This window comes from Delphinus delphis, chromosome 4 (genome assembly GCF_949987515.2).
Source record: "Delphinus delphis chromosome 4, mDelDel1.2, whole genome shotgun sequence".
NCBI classification, from domain to species: Eukaryota; Metazoa; Chordata; class Mammalia; order Artiodactyla; family Delphinidae; genus Delphinus; species Delphinus delphis.
Genome location: NC_082686.1, coordinates 37,690,833 through 37,712,208, shown reverse-complemented (window position 1 = coordinate 37,712,208; position 21,376 = coordinate 37,690,833). Strand labels below are relative to the sequence as shown.

The 21,376-nt window shown below is 35.9% G+C and overlaps 1 protein-coding gene across 2 annotated transcripts in view; it reads right to left on the bottom strand.

The window, feature by feature from the left end:
- The window catches only part of CADM2 (cell adhesion molecule 2), a 1,062,587-nt gene extending 1,041,441 nt beyond the window's left edge, over positions 1-21,146 (bottom strand). For both annotated transcript variants that reach the window (XM_060010480.1, XM_060010481.1), the window contains exon 1: positions 20,459-21,146. In XM_060010480.1, coding sequence (XP_059866463.1) covers positions 20,459-20,519 — 61 coding nt within the window. In that variant the 5' untranslated portion in view covers positions 20,520-21,146. The remainder of the gene's footprint in view (positions 1-20,458) is intronic.
- Positions 21,147-21,376: the final 230 nt, after the last annotated feature.

Here is a 21,376-nt window from a genome sequence, read left to right as displayed (position 1 = left end):
CACTTAGTGCAAAATAATCTTCGTTTATTGAAGTCTACTCCTGGAATCATCAAGCTTTTTTATTTTATCCTTTTTAGGCTAATAATTTCTAATAGTTTAAGATTTTTCTTGCAAGTGTTTTACGAAATGAATATTTCTTCAATGATCCCTCTTCTAGTTATTCTTCTAGCCTTTCTTATCAGAGAATAGGGTGAAAAGTCAGAAATGCAATAAATTATTATGTACACATTAAAACAAATGACATCATAATAAGGTTATTGGTTTATATACTGATATATCTATAGTATGCCAATATAACAATACATATATGAATATATATACATAATGGACATGCATTTTTAAAACACATTAATTGTATATCAGTAGAATTTTATAAACACAGCTAATAATTGATTTCATCATTTTAAAACACTTATATTTAATTAAAACTTTTCATTTAATGATGAAGACATAATCATATCCTAACCTTTGCAAACTATACCTATTTATTTTATTTTAATTGTGGACTTCGGGTCAACCTTCAAGTTGAAAGAGAGCCTGGAGATGATCCAAGTCTAATACCCCCGAGTAACTGACCCCTAGAGAGATGAGCTGTTTCCCCATGTGACAGAGCCAATGGCACAGTCATCATCAAAACTTTAATTCTTGATGCCCTATCCCTTGTACTTTCCACTTACACTATGCTGCCTCTGAAATAAGATTTAAATAGAGTTGAAATGAGATCATGTTTAAATCTAAAGTACAGCAGAGCTTATTTTAAACTTCCATCCAATTTTACTATAACATGTTTCTTATGTAGAATTTCCCCTATGGCCTATTATGATCTTTGGTTTTATTTTTTTCACATAATGCAGTTATAATGCCATGATTTTAGAAAAATTTCTGATATAAAGAATGCACACACACACACACACACACACACCCTGAACTATATACTAGCAATGATAAAGAGCTAATATGGAGAATATATTAATACTTTGAAAACTGTTCTTATGGCATTTCAACAAAGAAATTCCCCTGCTCTATGTTCATTTATTGTTTTAAATGAGCAACAGCAGCGTTGTGCTTTATTTCAAGTCTATTGCAATAAACACAATTACAAATGTTCTCAAATAACAAATGGTCTATAATCAAATGTGAGACATGATGTGTCTAAAAAAAAGGACTTAAAGAACTTTACTACATAATAAGTAATCTTAAGTAGGTATGTTTTAAATATAAGTGTTAATTTGGTTTCTGTTCACTATAGGAAGTCACTCAAAAAGTAAAGTCTTTTATTTAAAAAAATAAATCAAGAGCATCATATTAATTCATGTTAGAACTTTTACTGAATAGCTGTGTGCCAGATAATATTCCAAAAGTAGAAGATAAAAACCGTAAACAATATCCTTGCACTCACAGAGCTTAGGGTCTACAGAGAAAAGGCAGAAAATATGAACAAGTTAGTAAAACAACAAGATAATTTCTGACAATGATGCTAATGTCTTAGATAATATCAGGGGACTACTTTAGGTTACTAGTACATTTAGATTAATTTCTTGATGTTTACATTAGCCAATATAACTATTTTATTTCTAAATGTCACATTTCTCTAATTTACAATATATTTTTAAGTGAAATGAGAAGACAAACTTTTTGTAATGCCTTAATTCTCTTTTAAAAGTTTTTATTTATTTTTAGACTTTTGGATAAAGAAGATGGCTCCCTAAAATGTCAAGTTCTCAATAATTTTTAAAAATTTAGTTTCAAACAAGCAATGTTCCCTTTGAAGCACCTGCTGATTGACACATTAGGAATTAAATGCAGAGGCTGTCTTTGTAAGTTTTGTTTTGTTTTATTTTGTTGTGAAGTCACTCTCTCATGAAACAAACCAATGATTAAACCATTGGTCTGTTTTTAGGAGCTGTTCTGCTGTGGTGTTTTTCCCAGTTTTACAACTGAACATATGTAGCCAATAATAAGATGCTGTAAGCAGCTAGGGTAGGGGTTGCCAGAGAAAGAGAACCAGGCATGGCTTTCTGGACATAGGAGAAGCCATTTTTCCCCTAAACCATTTTGTGATCTAAGCCTGGACACTAATGCTTGTCCTTGAACAGGTCTCAGTAATTAATGATCTTAAGGGTACAAAAGAATGCAGGAACAAACTACTGTTATCAGGAAGAGAAGTAACAACAGCAAAGATAATGTATCAGTTGTAAAGACTCCCAGTTTCGTTTCGTAAGATTAGCCTGAAACACTCAACCATCAGATCAACTAGAACCTAAGGGATGATGATGTTGACATTTTCTGACACTCCTGACTTCAGTAAACTAAACTTGGACTCTACAGACCTTTGCCCCAATTCTATGCTTAATTCTCCTCTGCTCAAGCCCCTTCATGAATATGTATATACCCTTAGCCTAAAACTTCCCCAGTTTTGTTGTTGGGGAAACACTGCTTTGGGAAAGATCCCCAGTGTTTACCATACTGCTGCAAGTAATAAAAGCCTTTCTTCTCCTGATCTTTAGCTTGGTTGTGTCTTTTGGTTAGACACCCACCAAGAGGTGAACCCAGTTTTTCGGGTAACAATACTTTTTGAAAAGTTGACAATTTGTAAACTGCAAAGCCATAATATGAAGACCTTCTCCTGAGATTGACCTTCAATATACAATTACTTCCTAATTATTGTATTCCATCTCTTCCACTCACATTAATGCCAACATAGGAAGACTGGGTTCATCAAATTTTAAGACAAATTAGATCTTGACACAATCAAAGCCAACTAGGGGAGATATATTTAGAAAGTCCTCTGTTTGTTAAGTTGTATATGAAAGTATATTAAGTTTATGATATAACATTTTCCCCAAGGGTTATCCATTGTGTTATTCTTGGTCATATGTGACTAATATTAATTACACTTATCTATAACGTTATAACGTTAGAATTCTTCATTACTTGTGCTGTCTCACTACAATTAGGTTCTAGACATGCTGCACCAAAGATCATCCAAAATTCTTATTTAGTTATAAGCTAACCTCCTTCACCATGTACAATGTCTCTAGCTATTGGGTCCACCAAAATTTGATTTGTTAACGTACACTGTAATTTTATATCAAGACTCATTTGGAGATTCTATTTTCTATCAGCCTAATAAGGAAAAATATACTTAAAGGTACAAAGATTTACATCCATCCTCTCCATGATACTGTTGCTTTTATTCTCTTAATTATCACCAGTCCCTTTACTGACTTTTTCACCTATTCTGCTATCTGACTCTGATTTCAAAGGAAATCCAGAAATCTCTTACTTATTGTTGTTTTCTTTCTTTAGTCTACTTTTTAAAGTGAAAAACACCTTTAGATCAATGAGATATAAATCTTTCATCATTGATAAAATATGGCAAGATGAAAAGGATCCTCATCAGAAGTTTCCAAAGGAGCATTTGGAAAAATGAAGCTCTTCCGAGAAAATGACATTCCATGTAATCTACTTGCTGCCACTGATTACTAACAGTCAATGCCTTATGCTATATTGCTTGATATTAATCTTCATCAAAAATAATTGTGAAGAAAGCCTCTTTTTATTCTAACACTAGGTCTCAAATAAATAACCAGAATAAATTATGAAAAAATCATGCATTATTTTTGGTGTTAATTCTGGAGCCTGAGTCCAAGAAGAAAGCATATTGCCAGAGATGCGTTTTAGTCTCTTCCCTTCCAATTTACTTCTAAAACAATAAGCAGTTACCTGAGTTACAATATAGGTTTTTGTATTTTTGACACTTAAGAAATGAAATAACCTGTACACTTTCTATATTCTGGGAGGAAAAATAATCTTAAAATATATTCACTTATAATTTAGATGTTTTTTTCACCAAATATCATGCTTTATTTAAAGTATGATGTATTTTAAAAAAACAGACTACCTATTATATAAAGGATTGGTCCTGATGACAGTGCCATTTAACTTTCCATAATATAAATCTGGCATTTACTATGTTAAAGTTGAGTATTTTTTTATTAGTACTGCTGTCAAAATGTCAACTTTCAAAAAGTAGAAATCATAAACACACTGCATATTTTTGAGCAAATCTATGAATACCTTTCATAATTTCTTTGTCTAATCCAAGCTTTACTTTCATAATGATAGTATCTAAAAGTTAGAAAGTATTTTTGCAATACAAAAAATTAACACCCAAAACACTGACTTTTGATCTAATCCCAAAGTGTTTATATTATTAGATTTCTTCACACTTTAAGGTTATGGCAATATAAAATGGGAGTTACCTAATCCTTCTTAGAAAATTTTTCATTTGATAGAAAATGAAGGCATTCTTGTTAATGAATAATCTCAATTCCCTTATGCAGTTTCCCCAATCTGAACTCTTATTTGACAAATGTTTAACCACTGGCATTCATCCTAATACTGTGACTTCCATTTTATTCGAGACAAGACATGAGCACAGAAGTATAGCAGCACTTTCACTTAGGCTTATTAGCCTAGAAGATGTTCATCTCAGAGATTATCTCTCTGCATTGTAAAATGACATGCCACGGAACCATCCTGAAATTCCATATTGATTCTGTCTTCTAAAGATAAAAGATTTGGGAGATAACAGAAAACACAAAAAGTTTTCTGTATAACATTCACTTTTCTATTAAGGTAAAACTTAAATGTTTTATGACATAAATAGCTAGGAGGATTTATCCTATCAGAAAAAAGAAGGATATAGATTATTTTTGTCCCCATTCAAAATGATAGAACTACAATTCTACAAGAAAACACATGGGTAGAACTCTTGAAGTACTTCATCCTTATTTTATATCCAGATTTACATTAGAGAATAAATTGCATGATATACTCTTCTCCAAAGGTATTGAAAAATCATTAAGAAACAACTTACAAGATGATTTTTGATGGAAAAAACTGCAACCCTTTAAAATTTTCTCTTATCTGATTCTCTAAACCTAACGATATCTGAAAGAAGTCATAATTCTTACCAAGAAAATATACCCCAGAAATACCAGTGTACTAAATATACAGGGACAGTGGGGTAACTTTGTTTGTTGTTGTTTACTCTGAAATAGGTTTGCTATTTTATTTCGGACTATCAAGTACCACCAAGATCATTGGAACACACAATTAACGATATCTAGAAAAATGAAAAGATTACTGATGGCTTGATTGAGGTTACTTTTCTTATAAGGAAGTAAATTAAGCAAACAACTCCTTTTCAAGGGAAAGGTTTTCTTTTTTTCTTTGTTGAAAGGTTTAATTGAAATTTTTTTAGTATTTCAAATAATGTAAATAAGTTTTCCTTGAGCTTATGCATTTTGTGGCATTTTTATATTAAATCAACTCTGTACAAAAATTTTACCACTTTAAATTTTGATTAAATTAATAGTAAGTTGTTTGGCAAGTAAAAGAGCCAAAGCATTTAAAAACACATAGTAACATAAATACCTGAAGATTTCAGAATTTTATACATTATCTTAAATGATGAAGAAATGAGACATTGTAAACTGTGACACTGCTTAGGAAGAAAATTTTTATCTGCTGTATGAAAATACTGCTGAAAACAAAGATGCAAGATCAACATAAATTTACTTGTTTAATAAAAATAATGCCACTATAAACCAAAACTGTATCTTACCGAATGCACCTATTATATGAAAGTGTTTTAATGAATTTAGAAAAGAACCAAAGAAGTCACTAAGACACAAAGATGACAGAACAGCACCACCTAGTTCCCTCTAGAAAAGTTTCCAATTACGTATGCATCTCTGACTTACTTTGGAAAACTGAATATACTTTCAAAATAAATCATTTAGTATAAAACTACACTCTTGCAAATTATCACCTACAACAGAGCATTTACTGGAATTGCTTTAATTTTAAAGTTTCCTTTAAAATATAAAGAAAGCGAAATTAAAGATTACCGTTAGGCTGAGGTTTTCCTAGCTGTGCAATGTACTGTTGAGTGAAATCCAGATAAATAAGTCTCTAAATAGAGTAACTATGCATGCTAGATGACCACCATTATGATTTCTAGAGCATATATCAATTTTTTTATCTTATCTATTATAAGGTATATATCATCTACTCCAGGGATCACACTGGCCAATGAGGTATACTATTCAAAAATACCATATAATGTCTTAGAAATATGACATCATTTGCATATTGAGGTCATGAAAGTTAAGTATTAAAGGAAGTAATATAAAGACGTCAAGAATATTTGCAGCCCGTTCATATGATATTGTATTTTTTCTCTAACATTTAAAATAATTGTATAAAAAATTCACTTTATTTAAAAAAAAATTAATTGTATCCTCATCAATTTGCCAGTTTTGTTTACCAGTTGATTAATATTTCATATCATACTAATTAATATTTCAATCATATTCATAGAGATTCAGTAGGAGGAAATATTTCAGGAGCGACATTTAATCGGCACTATCAAAAGGCCATATTACAGAAGTACAGGTTTTAATCAGGCACGATGTACTGTAATATAAGCAAGGGACGGCATTTTAATATATATGACACAGTACAAGGAACACTGTTTCTAGATAGGACACTTTAAAAATGTTTTCCCTGAGGCATCAGCAGCTCTTTAAATGACTGTTGCTGGTAACATCAGAATTGCTCAAGCAGAACTTCAGCTCTAAAAAACTAAATATTGTTGCTTGTTACATAGATCCTTCTCACAGACCTCTTCTCCCCTACATTCCCTCTGCTGACCTGGTCATCTACAGTTCTGGCCCACTGAGCCTTTATGAAATTAAATGAATCATCCTCTTGAACAAATCAGTTAGAATAGAACAGGCTTGAATATTTCTGTTCACTTGTCAGCTTCTTTCAACTTGTATTAATAAAATAAAGAAAGAAACTGGCATCATACTGAGAATGTTTTCATGATAAACAACTGGAGGAAATGAGAGCCCTTTAGTCCAACCTTAAATAAAAATGTTAAAAGCCCAGTGAGGTTTATAATATTGTTGCTAAATCAGTGATTTCATATCCTCATTGATATATCCGCATTTTGTTGCTATGGAAAAGATATTAACATAAAAATAAAATATTTTTATTTCAGAGAAAAAAGAATTAAGGCATTGTAATATTTTGATTTGTTTATTCTGTATCTCAGTTACTAGAATGCGAGCTCCATAAGAGCAGAAACTATTTCCATCTTGTCTACTTGTATAACCAACATTTACAATGCTGCCTTCAAGTACATATTTCTTGAAAAAATGAATCAATAAATGAATAAGTTATGTTTAAGAAAATCAATGGCTATGAAAAATAAAATGATTGTAGAGATCTTTACATACACACATATTAAATGCATAGAAATACAAAGATGAAGTCAAAATTAAAACAATTCAATCCACTCCCTAATAAAAATGAGTAACAGAGCAACAGTTTACTAATTTTCAAAATTGATCTATGGATGTAATTTCATTAGAAAAAACTGTACAACCCAAACTCAGGCTGATGGCTACAAAATTAATTTATAAAAGTCATTGACAGAGGGGAAAAAGTTCTGAAATTTATACAGACACATATCAGAATAACAATCACTTAACATGTGTAAAAATGTTAAATACTGAATAATGCATGAGTAGATATAAAAAATTAAATTTTAGTAAAAGGTATTTAAGGGCACACAGTTAATGTTATAGTGACTGTGTTATAAAAGATTTTTAGGTGGAAAGTTAAAAGAAAAACAGCATTTCTGCAGTTTGCTATCATCCATAAGATCCTTCTACAACATATTGCCAAAGAATGGATGTGGTTCCAATCTCTCAATTCACAGATGAAAAAACTAAGCTGCAAGAGAAGTAACTCACTCATATCTAAAATAGTGGCATAGCTTTGATGAGAACTTGGGTCCCTTGATTCCTACCATTACATCTTGATGCTGCAGGGCACTTCCAAAAATCAAAGTCTAAATTAGTTCAGTGGTATCTCCTCCCTCTATAGAATAGAGAACTCTCACTACAAAATAAAAGACATTCAGCAGGTCAACCTCACTACCACTCCCACACTAACTGTATTTTGATATGGCAGCTCCTTGTATTCCACTCAAGGATCATGAGTATCTATTATTGCCTCTTCCTCTATCACCAAGTCACTCCCATTCTCCATCTGCGTACACCAAGATGATGTGAAGATCTCAGAAGGAAATATTTCTAATGCCTGAACATGTTTACTGCTACCTTATAGTAAGATCATTATTAAATGATAAAAAGATTATCAGTCTTCCCAACCTGTCCATACCCATCTGTCAAACATAGTTGTTGTATTATAAAATGTACTTTTATGCTGTCACATCCTTCAAAGATGTTCTGCTTTGTTGGTAGTCTGTATCTGTATAGTCAATAAAATTGGGTAAAGCAAAGCAAAAAGTTAAAGTAAACCTAACTTTAATGACCTCTATCAGACCTCTAAAAAACTATGAACTTATCTCTACCAATATCTTTAACTTAGCTATCCCACAGAAGTGAAAGGATATGGAGAATTGAAGTTCACAACACCATCAGTCTTACCTCACCCACAGCATTTCTGTTATATATACATATATATATACACACACACATATATATGTATGAAGCAAGCCAGTGGACATGAAACTATCCTCTATAAATGTTTCTTGACCTTTAAAAATATATTCGTAAATATTATCAAACACACTTATTTTTCGTGCTAGTTACCATCAAATCTTTTTATAAAGACAATGCACTTAGTACAATATACTTTTGGTGAATATTATGGATGTTGTTCTTAATTTGGCCACTCTCAACAAGAATGTTGGTCTGAAATGCTTTAGCATTTAAAGTAATAGATAAAGGTACTTCCTTCTCATATCAAACTGAAAATTCAATTTCTGAGTGGGCCATTATGACAAAAATGTTGAGAAATATAAAGGTGTGATTCTTCCACACATTTCCAGTGTTTCACATACTATATGATTACACATAAAAAATTTTAAATATGTCACTTCTAACCATAGATTTATAGGATATCTCAATATAATGAATAAAATTCAGTAACATATTAAAATAACTTTTCATCAAAACAGTGATATAGTCAACAAAATTGATTCCCAAACTATCTTCCCTTTTTTTCACTAGGCTCTGGAAAGTGGATCAGCTGGGGCTAAACAAAAGCCATGTTAAAGATGAGATTATTCTTACCTGGCTGTTGCATCATACTGACACTCACATCTTCACATAAAGCAAGATTTTCGGTACTAACAGAAGCTATGGGGGAATATAATTCTAATATTAACTTCATAAAGTGGCAATAACCCTCAGTAAATTGAGATAGTTTAATCTACTTTGAATATCTGTTAACTGAATGCATATTTCTAACAGGCAGATGATACAGTGATTTGGCTTCAAGTAAATCTTAACTTAGCCTACTTAATAATATCCTTTCAAATGCCAAGAGTCATGAAACAGTCAAAAATCTGAAAGACAATGGGGAAATTATTTTTTTTAATTTGAAGAAAAACTATATAACTTTTAAGAAAAACTACATTTCTCTGGGACATTTTAGAAAAAGAATTCTTAAAACACTTTATGTGGAAATAGAGTCACTACAAATTGTAGAAAGTCTTTTCACTGTTGGAGTTCAGCTCCCAGTAACTATATTTAAATTCTCTTCAAAAAGCAGTTAATATTCCCATTCTACCTCTCACTGTCTTTCCAAATGCAAAAAGAAAACTAAATCAAATTCAACCATAGCAAACATGTGTCCTCAATTGTAGAAGTATGACTTAGCATTAAATATATATATATATATATTTTTTTTTTAGAATTTTCTGTAAAAGCCCTTTTAAATAAAACAAATGGAAACTCCCCGAGTTAAACTGAGAAGAATATACCCTGAATCTGTACTTCAAGGACTACTCAGAGCACCTCATCTCTACAGCTTGGCAATAACAAAAGCAGGTCAGTCCTCACTGATAATCTGGCAGATCAAGGTCAGTTTGTAATTCCTCTTTGTTTATACATTTATCCAGAAATACCAGCTACTCTAAATAGAACAGTAAGATGATTTGGCTTCATGTTTATCCAAAGTCATCATCAGGAATATTTTGGGGGCCAGGGATACATAAAGAAAGACAAAGGGTTACAATGCCCAGAGAAATCAGGGAGATTCAAAGCTATGAGACAAATGTTTTCAGGGCAAATTTGAACTGACTACCTTAACTGAAAGGAGTGATTCTACATTTTTCGTGAAGTATGTCATTATTTAGAATTATATTTCTTAGTATTCATTTTTGTCTTCTCCCTGTACTTTACATACAAATGAAAATTGATTGCAAACATTTATTCTATTCAGAATACTGTATTGGCATTTTGGCAATTATAAATACTTAAATATTATTTGGATCCAATTAAAGAGATGCGTCATGATTAAATGGATTGGAAGAGAACTAATCAATCAGTGGAATGAAAACATTTAAAAATAGACATTCGATTAGGCAGTTGAAATAAAATGAAGACTAAGACCCTGCACTCTAGGGGCTTATAGTCCACTAGAGGAGACAGACAGATAAATACCTAACATTCAAAATGCTATAATAAAAATATATGTAGGGGTTATATAGATCATAACATAGGCAAAATAAAATGCTTAGTTCTCTCATAAACTAAGAAAACATAAATGCTTAAAATAATCAATAAAGGGCAGATGGCACTCTTTTGTCTACTAAAAAAACCACATCAGATTCTGGTCAAAACTTCTCATAAAAAACTCTCACGGGTTCCTGGACATTAGCATTTTTTAGCTACCATTAATAATGATAAGGCTTGGAAAATCATTCAGTTGTGTAAAATAATGAAACAAAAATTCGTTAAAAGTGTCAGGATATCAACTTATAAAATGCTTTTTAGTGCAATAGTCATAAAAAAAGAAAGAACAGTTGTATTTACAAATTAAACTCAAATTTTTTGATGATATATAACCCAGGAATACAAGTAAGTCAAGGGGTACAATTAATATAAGTATACTCTCAAACTCATGTAATGTAGGAACATATCCTTTTTATAAATGGTGACATGTACTAAAATGAGCAAATTATTTGCAGCTATTCCTCCACAAATATAGTCTCTCTCTAAAAAAAAAAAAAAAGTGTTTCTTTCTCCCTCTCTTTCTCTCTCTCGTTCAATATTCCTATATATTTGCACAGTTGTCCACATTGCATCCAAATCAAAAACTCAAAATATGTCTTAAATTTGGCAATGTACTGACATTTAGCAGCCCATGAAGACTGCAGGCAATTAATACTCTCTAAAAATCTATAGCCTCAAATAATAACCAGCATAACTTCAAGATCCCACCATAGCAAAATGTGTTAATGGACTAGTTAAGGAATAGAGTATTGATTCAGGAACAATTTCTGATTCTTCTTTTTGTTTGGGAGAGTGAAAGGAACAATCCCTATTCAGGACAGGGGATACACATTTTCACTCATTATTTTATTTCATTCCCAGAGCAAAGAACTATTTAGAAATAACAGATACTGTATTCTGCATCACAATGGTGAATTTCATTCTGCCTTGGCAGGGTAACTAGTAAGTGTAGAATGTGAGTAACTGCTTGCTATACTGGAGTCATAGATATATAATTGCCTTCAGAAACATCCTTCTCTGAATACCACCTACACATTAATACATGACAGTGAACTTACAGCCAGACCCCTTGTTCTATCCACATGATCCCTGAAAAGGCTTTGAAATGAGGACACGTGCATAAATAAGGCACACTGAATATCACAGTACATGTAACAAACTAGAGTATTATGAATCCTTAGGGGAACCTCATAGAACTAATACATTTTCTAAAGAAAGCTGCACATGAGTAAAGAGAGCCTAAAATGCTAATTAGGTCCTCTCAGTGAAAGCTATAGAAAAGTTGATTCCTGAATCCTGAAGTTGGGCACAGAATGGAACATTTGTATACAGAAAGACTGAAGGGGGAAAAAAAGAGAATTTGGCATAAAAGCCCTTCAATAGATGATTTACACAATTCTTGAGAAAATAAATGAAGCAAAATAAAAGGATAACAGTGGGAGAATTCCAAACCTCCTGAAAGGGTTAAGTAGGAGAAGTGATTTCCTATTAGAAAAGAGTTATGTAACAACAGAGGGAAATACACAGCCTAGCATATGCTAATTTAGTCAGCTTTGCCAGGCGTTTCTGTGTGTTTGGCTGGCTGACTCACATTCCTTCCCTCCTCTTTTTGCCATTTTTATTATGAGACTAAGAAGGTTGAACTCTCACGAAATGCAATGATAACAATAACAAAAACAACTAAATGCACACTGTACGTGTTTTATCCTTGCTAAAACACTGGGGTACAAGCCTTGGAAGTTCAAAGAAAAAACACCCAATCTGGACATATTCAGTACATAGGTTTAGCAAAACTCCCTTTAACTAAACTTCATCCCCCGTTAATTTCTTTTAATGGGTCCTTCAGGTGGGTAGAATGGTGTGGAGTTGGTGGGTATTATATTGCTAGAGAATATAAAGGAAGCTGAGTTACTATTCAGATATCAGACCATAAAACAGATTGCAATAAAGGAATGACAAATCAGAAGCTTATTGTGCATTTTATTTGCTGTTCAATACAAATATTCTAATCATCTCTCATTTCAGCCTAAGTCTACTACTTAAAATTGAAAGCAGAGGACATATAAAGTATGAGAGGGAATGGAAGGTATAGATGTCAGGGACATTTTCTCCAGCAGGGATATAGGACAAGCTAATGTAAAATATGAATTTATTATGAAAGTAGAAACATATTTTATGCACCATAAATTTTAGGCTTTGATGTTTAAGTTAGCATTATGGGAGGCACTTGTATCTCTAAATGCAAACAATTTTAGCAAAGAAGCTAAAAAGATTTCTTTACAAGAACAAATTAATTGGTTTTATAAATTATACTGAATCAATATAACAGCTATACACTTAGCAGTTGGCAGCACGTCCTTGTCAGGAAAGGTGCTTTCTCACTGTGCTCCCAAAGATGACTTTAGATAGATAATGCACTGTCACTGTAAATAAGCCATCATCAAATCTATAAAATTATTAGGGGGGGTCAATTTAACCTATAAATGGACTTTTGTACGCTTATGTGAAATTATTTACACTATTTGATCACACTTAGCTTTAAGATTTTCTGTTCTTCAAAGCAAATGAATGCTTATTTTTGTGTTCTAAACATCCCTAATGACGTCAGTATCTAGTCCCCAGAATAACTGCTTAACTGTGACTAAACAGGGGCTTCCCCTTCAGCATTCAGATAGCTGAAAAATAATTTAAATATTCAAGTGAAAACTATTTGCTGACTCAGAAAGAGTTATCCCCAGTGTTGAATAATGACTGTCTTAATATTTACTTCAAAGACCTCTAAAATAGAATGTGAATAATTAATGGCTGGCTCTCTCCATGGCAGGTTTCCTTACAACCTCAGCCCTGTCTCTATTCAGGTAGCAGTAGGTTCTCATCACTCAGTTTTATAAGCACCAAAGAAGATCCAGAATAAATGCTGAGCTCTATTGCAAATTCAGAAACTGTAAACCTTGCGTGTATGTGTTTTTAAGTGGAAAAGTTAATCATTGCCGCAGCCTAAGAAAATGTATTCAAATAATACCTTTTTTAACCTTCATAAAAAGGGTAAAAGAAAATAATAAGTGCAAACAAAATAAACTTTTCCTTTTTCCTCACACTTCATCCCTGAGAGCCCCAAGCTCTAATTATGTACAAAATTATAAACACGTCCTTCAAACATCTTTACAGTTAAAAATAACTAAATTTTAGGCTTGTATGTGCATATATATAGATAAATGATTGAGGAATATTTCCTTTCTCAGTAATTACATCTTTGATTTGGACATTAATATTTAACTCATACCTAATTAAGCAGAATATTTACTTTCCTAATTTTTATATATATTACATATTGCTAAGATAAAAATAATTTCATATCTGTTTAAAGAAACCTACTGAACACATAAACAGGACCAACTGGCCTCATTTCTACAATAAAAATCAATATGCATAATATGTTCAATTACTTTGTTCTGTAGCAAATGGAATCAAAATAAAAAATGCTACATTAGTTACTGTTATCTGATAGGCTTCCATGATAGGTTGCCCATAAGGTCCACAACTCTTACATTTATTAAGGAACGTATTTGATGATTTTGCCTGTGGGATAAATAAAATTGTTCAGACAGAAAGGAAATATTCTCTACTAGTTTGATGTTAACACAAATTCCAATTTATGACACTAAATAAACTGTGTGAACAAACATTGAACAATTAATTCCTATTCCTTTTAAAACTACTGTATTCTCGCAAAACAGGAAGTGCTGTAATAAGGAAAAAATCAAGGGACTGAGTCCTTACTCACTAAAGGAAGAGAAGGATAAAAGAGTATTTGCCAGCTCAACATTGATTAGGTCCAACACATGTAAATAACTGCATAAGAATACTATTTTAACTTTGCTATTTATTTTCATTAAACTGACCCGTGGTCCTGATAGTTTGCAAGATAGTTGCAAGTTTGTACCATTCATTTGATGAAAATGTTGATAATTTTATTAGGATTTTTTTACTACATTAATCTCTAAGCAAAATATGTGTTCTCTTTTGCTTTGCCATGACCTCACATGATTAGAAATACTCTCTGAATTGTTTCTAGTTATGAAAAGCTGAAGGATGGTTCATGTCCACTACAAGCTATGAAATATGAAAAGACTTCCCATTTCACTCATGCCACATGACTGCTTTCCTGCGTGTTCGCCTGCGGCTGCAGAGCACATTAGGCCTGAGATGCCATTTGCAACATCACACAGCAGGGGGCTTCAGCTGCCACAGCTCTAGGTTAATCTTCACCCACCTCTTTACGCGAGGAATTTGCAGATGTCTTTTTTTGATACTACAGAACTGCACTCCAAAAATGCTTGACATTTTCAAATAAAATGTTGGCAATGAACTTGTCTTTTTAAATATTTTAGGTTAAATCAGTAAATTTAAGTCATGCCCCTCATTTTTTTTTTTTTTTTCATGAATTGAGTTTGTAATCTTATGCAAAATATTTGTGATTTTTAATTCTGGAAAAGAAAAAAAATGGGTAGGGAAACCTCATGCCAAAGAACAGCTGATCAAACTGTATTCATCTAAAGATGTATATCAACAGCTATTGCTATGATAATTTTTGATAGGAAAACAGTTTTCTAAACCAATACGACCTACAAAATGTTAAAGTTAACTCATATGTATTATTTAGCAAAGTAAGAGGGCTGATATATTATGAGGAGAAGGGACCATTTAACTCCATCATGACTAATTAGGACATACCTATTATTCAACTCAAAACTATTAGGCATTTACTAAACTGAGAATAAGAAGATTGCACAGATAAGTAAAGCTCAGGGCTTGCCCTCAGGAAGCTTAAGTTTAATAAAAACCAGGCAATAGAGCTGTTTTAAGAGGGTAAACAAACCTGTATCTGACAATTCCACAAGGGACTTCTGACTTCAGTTTGTGATTTCCACTTCCTTGATTTGTTATTTCCCTTCTCACTGCCTCCTCAACCTACTCAGCTAGCTGCCACACAATGGGGGATTTTGCCAAGGAAGTTTAATGAAGTCTATTAAAACAAGGAGTCTCTATCAATAAATCTCATAGAATGCATGTCAGCATGATCAAATAAAACAATAATATGAAACACCTATGTTATATTATTAATGTACCCCCAAATACTTCATAATAGATAAATTTTACTTGTCTTAACCATTTTTTACCCCATAGACCCTCTATTTTCAAAAGAAAATTGATTATCACTTGTTGTTGATTTCAGGCCACTTTAAAATGCATGCTTAGGATGTCTTCCAACATTTTTGCACATCCATTTGCTGTTTAAGTGATTTAAGTAAGTTTTTCTTTAAGAAAAATGACTATCTCACTATTTAAATGGGGGGCAAATATTTTTCACATATTTGATCTTCTGGTGGAAAAGGGAGGAAGAGGCCATCTCAGTTGATGCTTATCTTTGTCATATTATGTTCCCAGAATTCTACTAGCTGTAGAAATAGGGGAAAAGACAATGAAGTAAGCTTCCATATCTTGATACTAAATTAGTCTAGGAACTCCTCATATTTGCAGGGAGATTATCGTAATTACTGTCTGGTGTTTGCTGTTTAAGTCATAGTCATTGACTCTTGTGTACAAAGTCTACTTTTCAAAGTTTCAGCTGTTAATCAAAAAAAGGAAGGAGTGAGCTGTATCTTAGAAACTGCATTCAGCATAAGAAATGAGCTCAACATGGCTAAGGCTACTACATGTAGAGGGAAAAGAGTGGGAGAGACTTATTTTTAGGAAGTATTAAGTTGTCAATATTTTATTAAGTATATATAAATGTATTTTGCATTACAATGTGTTTTCTAAAAATGTAAGGGGAGGTGCATGACACACACTGAGGCAAGTAATATGTATGTTCAACAGACCTTTAACTTGAAGATCTTTCTAAGTATAACAAATTATTTACTAGAATGTCCGTCCCATAGCCACACACACACACAAAACCCCTAAAGCCCCAATATTAGTGTTGGGTATGTTTTTGTGTAAGGCTAACTCTAAAAAGGAAATAAAGTTCTCAACAAAATTAGAATCTATGCGTCTCTATTTTGTGGTTACATTTGCCCTTCCTTCCTTTTTGCCCTTTCTAGAATTGTTTGCTGTGCTAAACAAGACAGTCTCCATCTTTGCAGTGTCTCCTCAGGCATGGAAAAGGATACAGCTTCAGGGAGGGTCAGCAATTGAACTGGATCTACTCTGTAGCCAAGAAGAGGTCTTAGTTGCAGGTGGTAAGCTTTTATACTCCTCATTCTACAGAAATTCATTTCTTTAATGTGTCCCCTGCCCTTGCCCCAGGTTCTCCCTCTATGATGGAGGAAAATAAAAAAGGGTGCTATATAGCTTAATACTGAATCAAATTTTATTACCTAAGTAGTCTACATTCCAAGTTATACTTTGGTCAGAAACATTTATTTTCTATCTAACTATGCATTTCCTAAAGACCCAGTGAGGATGAAGTAGTAGATGTTGTAGAATAGAACTATTTAAGCCTTTTTTTAAAAACTCATTTTATCATTATCTTGAATCTCACCACTGGCTTATCACTCTACATATTAACAAGCCAAAAGATTGAGGTTGCTTCCCAAGAAAAGTAAAAAATTGTTGACAAGGTAAAACACAGTGAAACCACAGGGAAGATGTGTTCAAATGAGCCTTCTTGTCTAAAATAATGCGTACCACAAGAAATGGGATAATAATACAAAGGATAAATAAATTGATTAGTATGTCTTAAGTGAATATACCACTATAGTGTTGATAACGCTAATAATAAGAAGCTGCAGACTGCGTATAGTATTTGCCTAGTCATAACTACTAACAGGCAGAGCAGACTACCTCTGGCCAAAATCAGTTGCTCGCTAGTTCCCCCGCCACCCATCCTTCCCTGTGCATAGAAAGGAAAGACCTGCTAAGTATTTAATCTGTGTCCATGAAATAAAGCTTTCATTTTACAATCTAACCAAGCCCTAATAAAACAGTAGAGTAGTGGGAGAAACATAAACCTGGACCCTGAAGCAATGTTTTCAGCCAAGACCAAGACAGGAAGGCATGAGCAATTTGTTTGAGCAGGAACTGACAATATCAACAAAGTGTGATGTGTCTGTGGAGCAGTGTTTGATAAATGTGAGGCAGCCATAAACATGAGAAGACAGTCCAATGGGGCTTTGTGCCTCCTCCCGCTTCTAGTTTTTTTTTTTTTTTCTTTAAATCTTCTTCTCTCTTTTGGTGTATTAATATGCCCTGATCTAAGATGCTCAGAAGTACACATACATCCTTGAGCTGGTGCTCTTTCCCTGGTTGCTGTATAGGACACCTATTTATTTATTTATTTGGACCTGCTGCTGGTTGCAGTGGTACATTTTCTCTAGTATACTTTCCACCCCTCTTCCCCAGTCTGCTGTGAAAGGCAGCACTATTTCAATACTTGGTTTACATACTTAATAAAAGAGGCCCATGCCCTTAATAAAAAAGAATGCAGCTGATGGAATCTCTCAGGGTAGAGAAAGAGTAAATCCTCCTTCAGGCTGAGAGAGAGAGAGAAAGAGGCACCAGCAGACAGTTATTTTGCAGTGCACTGAATAGACAATTCACAGGGAAATGTTGAAGGCAGAGAGGACGCGACCCCCAAGTGCAGTCCATTGCCCACATGCTCTATAATAAATAATCTTCTCGCACCAGCCCAGTAGTGTGTGCAGTGACGTGCCGGGGCCAGCATACACAGAATGGCAGGGAAAACACATCCAGTGGTGTCGAATTTTCATCGCAATCACCAAATTAACTGATTTCCCCACATCACACTCCCCTTACTCAGCGTGGCGTGTGCGGACACACACACAGACACATACACACACAGCAGAGCTGAGAAATGCAAGTTACTGAGAGGTGAAGTGGGGTCTCTAGGAGGATGTTTCAGGACGGATTAGAAACCTAAGTAATGTGTCAGCCACCGGATTACTTGTGTGAGGGTGGCGGTATAAGCGGTGGGAAATGGGACCAGGCGGCATAAGAAAGAAGAACAGGCTGTCTGCCTTCTCAGGGATTCGGCACATGATATATCTAAAATTTACATCAAACATAAAATACACAAAGTTACCACAAAATATTCTAACACATATATCTGCAAGTTCAGTTAGTTAATTCAGGAAAATTCTGTCCACTATCTCTTCTTTCACATTCATAAATATGCATTAAAAAATATATGATCCCGGTCTACCGGAGGAGGCTAGGAGAGAGGATGCATTCCAAGAACTTGCTGAAAGATGGTTCATTGACCTCATTTAAATCCTCCAAAGGCCAACTGGGTTTTGCACGCCTGTGGTTCTATGTGTCTTACTTTCAGATTCCTTTTACCCAGGGACGAATAAATTTGATCAACTTATCTTTCCTACAAATACACAAATGATGACAGAGGGGATAGAGGTGGGCAAAGGTTTATCAAGAAATCAAGAGTCACGTAGCTTAAAAAATATCATATGGACCATAATTTCACATCCATCCTCCCTGTATCTCACACTCAAGCCACATCCCTACACCACTCTCTTCAAAGCAACAATCTTCCGCCTTACAGCCCCTGCCCACTCAGCCCTAGCATGCCGCCTCTGCCTCCACTACCACCCAAAGGGTGCTCTTCCTATGCACTCCTACTCCATTTATTTCATAATCACATCGTCCTCCCATTCCACACAGCCCCCTCCTCTCTCCTTCAAAAGAGAGGGTCTGAGGAAAAGTGTACCCCAGTTCCCTAGCCAGTCTGCATCCAAAACCAGTGATTTGCATAATAACAGTGTTTTGTGCGGTTTCCCTCCGCTGCGGTCACAGGGGGTCCTACATTTCACGTGAAAGGATAATATTAATTACGGAAAAGAAGCGGCAGAGAGCGGATGGAGAGGTAGGGAATCTAAGCGAAAATCCCTTAGCAGTAAAGTAACTGCTAGGGTGCATATGTTTCTTGTCTTAAGAAAAAAAGAAAAAGAAAACCACACAGACTGAATAATAAAAAGTCAGTTTGTTGATAAAGTGGCTTTTGGTCTTTTAATTCTTCCCTTTCCCGGCCCTCTCTTTTTATTTCTTGGTTTATTTATGCATTCTTTCTTTTTCCGTTTACTCCTTTTTTTTTTTTCTTTTTCTTTTCGTTCTTCCTTCTCTCTCTCTCTTTTAACCTCAGACAGTCTCCTCTCTCTTCCTAGGTGAATGACATGTCTCACAACACATTCCCCCCGCCCCCTTCACCGGGGATGTTATTGCAATGCACACAGTGCTGCCGCTGCTGCTGTTCTCGCCGTCTCGGTAGCTCGCTCCCAGGCTCTCACACACTTTTTAAAGGCACACGGATATGATGATGGTGGAAGGAAAGGGAAAGAGAAAGACGACCCGAAAAGGGGGAGGTTAAAGAGGTGACAAGAGATGGAGAGGGTCGGTCAGGATTGTGATGTGGGAGGTGGCTGGTGGGGGTTGGTGGGAGCGTGTAATGTTCAGAGAAGGCACAAGTTGCCAGCCAAAAGGCGTGGGAGTGTGTGTGTGGGGGGTTGGTGCTGGCGATGATGGAGAGTGAGAGATGTAGGAAGCTCAGGTGAATGAAAAGGCGAAAGGTGCCCGTTAAGGGGCTGACTGCCGAGAGAGCAGGGTTGAGACAGCGCTAGAGATTCGAGGGGCTGGAGCAAACTGCCACTGGCCCCTGCCGCACCGGGGTGTAGGGGGAGGGGGTGGAAATCGCCAGGGACTGGGGGACTGACTGTAAGGGGGAGAGTGGAAATATGGGGTGGAGTGAGGATGACGGGGAACGGGCATGAAGTTGATGCTCCCCGCGGCGGGGCGGGGATTACCTTGTAGCAGGAGCCCGCAGACACTGTAAAAGCGGAGAACGGCGCTGCGTTTCCAAATCATGGTCCCTTCTGTGGAGGGTTTGGAATGGAACGAGGGGGGCAAAGAGATGCTGGTGAGCGGAGCACCAGAGTGCGGGGCTCCGCCGGTGTCTTCCTCGCGGAGCCCTCTGGACCCAGGGTCCTCGCCGCTGCGGTGTTCGAACCCGCGGACGCTGATCAGCAGCAGCAGAAGCGGCAACGGCGAAGCACCCGCAGAATGGGGTTTCGGTGGGCAAAATAGTTTCTTCTCCTCCTCCTCCTGATGGTGGTGCAGCCGCGACAGTCCGTCTGCCAGGCACGGGTTCGGAGCTTGCCTTCCTCTCCGCGCGCGCAGCAAGTCCCAGCACCCGCCGGGGCTGTCCGAGCAGGTGGTGCAGGGATGCCGGGGTGTCGGAGAAGGGGCGGACGAGGGTTGCAAGGAGTGGGTAGGTCACGGAAGGGAGAGGCGGGGAAGAGGGGGAGCAAGCAAGCAGCAGCCGCCGCTCGCGCTAGGGGTGTCTCGGGGTCCTGGGAGTGGAGGTGGAAGCTGTGCTAGAGGTGGAAGCGGCGCTAGAGGCGGTAGCGGCGGCAGCGGCGGCGGCTCCCGGATGCTTCGGCTGCAGCAGCAGCAGTGGCAGCGGTGGCGGCGGCGGCGGCGGCGGCGGCGGCGGCAGCAGCAGCGGCGGCAGCTCTACAGAGCACCAGACACAAGGGCAAGCTCAGCGCGGTGGAGGCCCCGCCCCCACCCTGGCCAGGGACAGACACCGCCCCCCGGCCAATGGAAACACACCCACCCACCAGGCCTGGCCAATGAGAGAAAGGGATGGGTGGAGACAGGCGCCGGGAAAAACAAACAGGCTTCTCAAGGACCCTTCGGGCAGGAAGAACTGAATCCCCCAT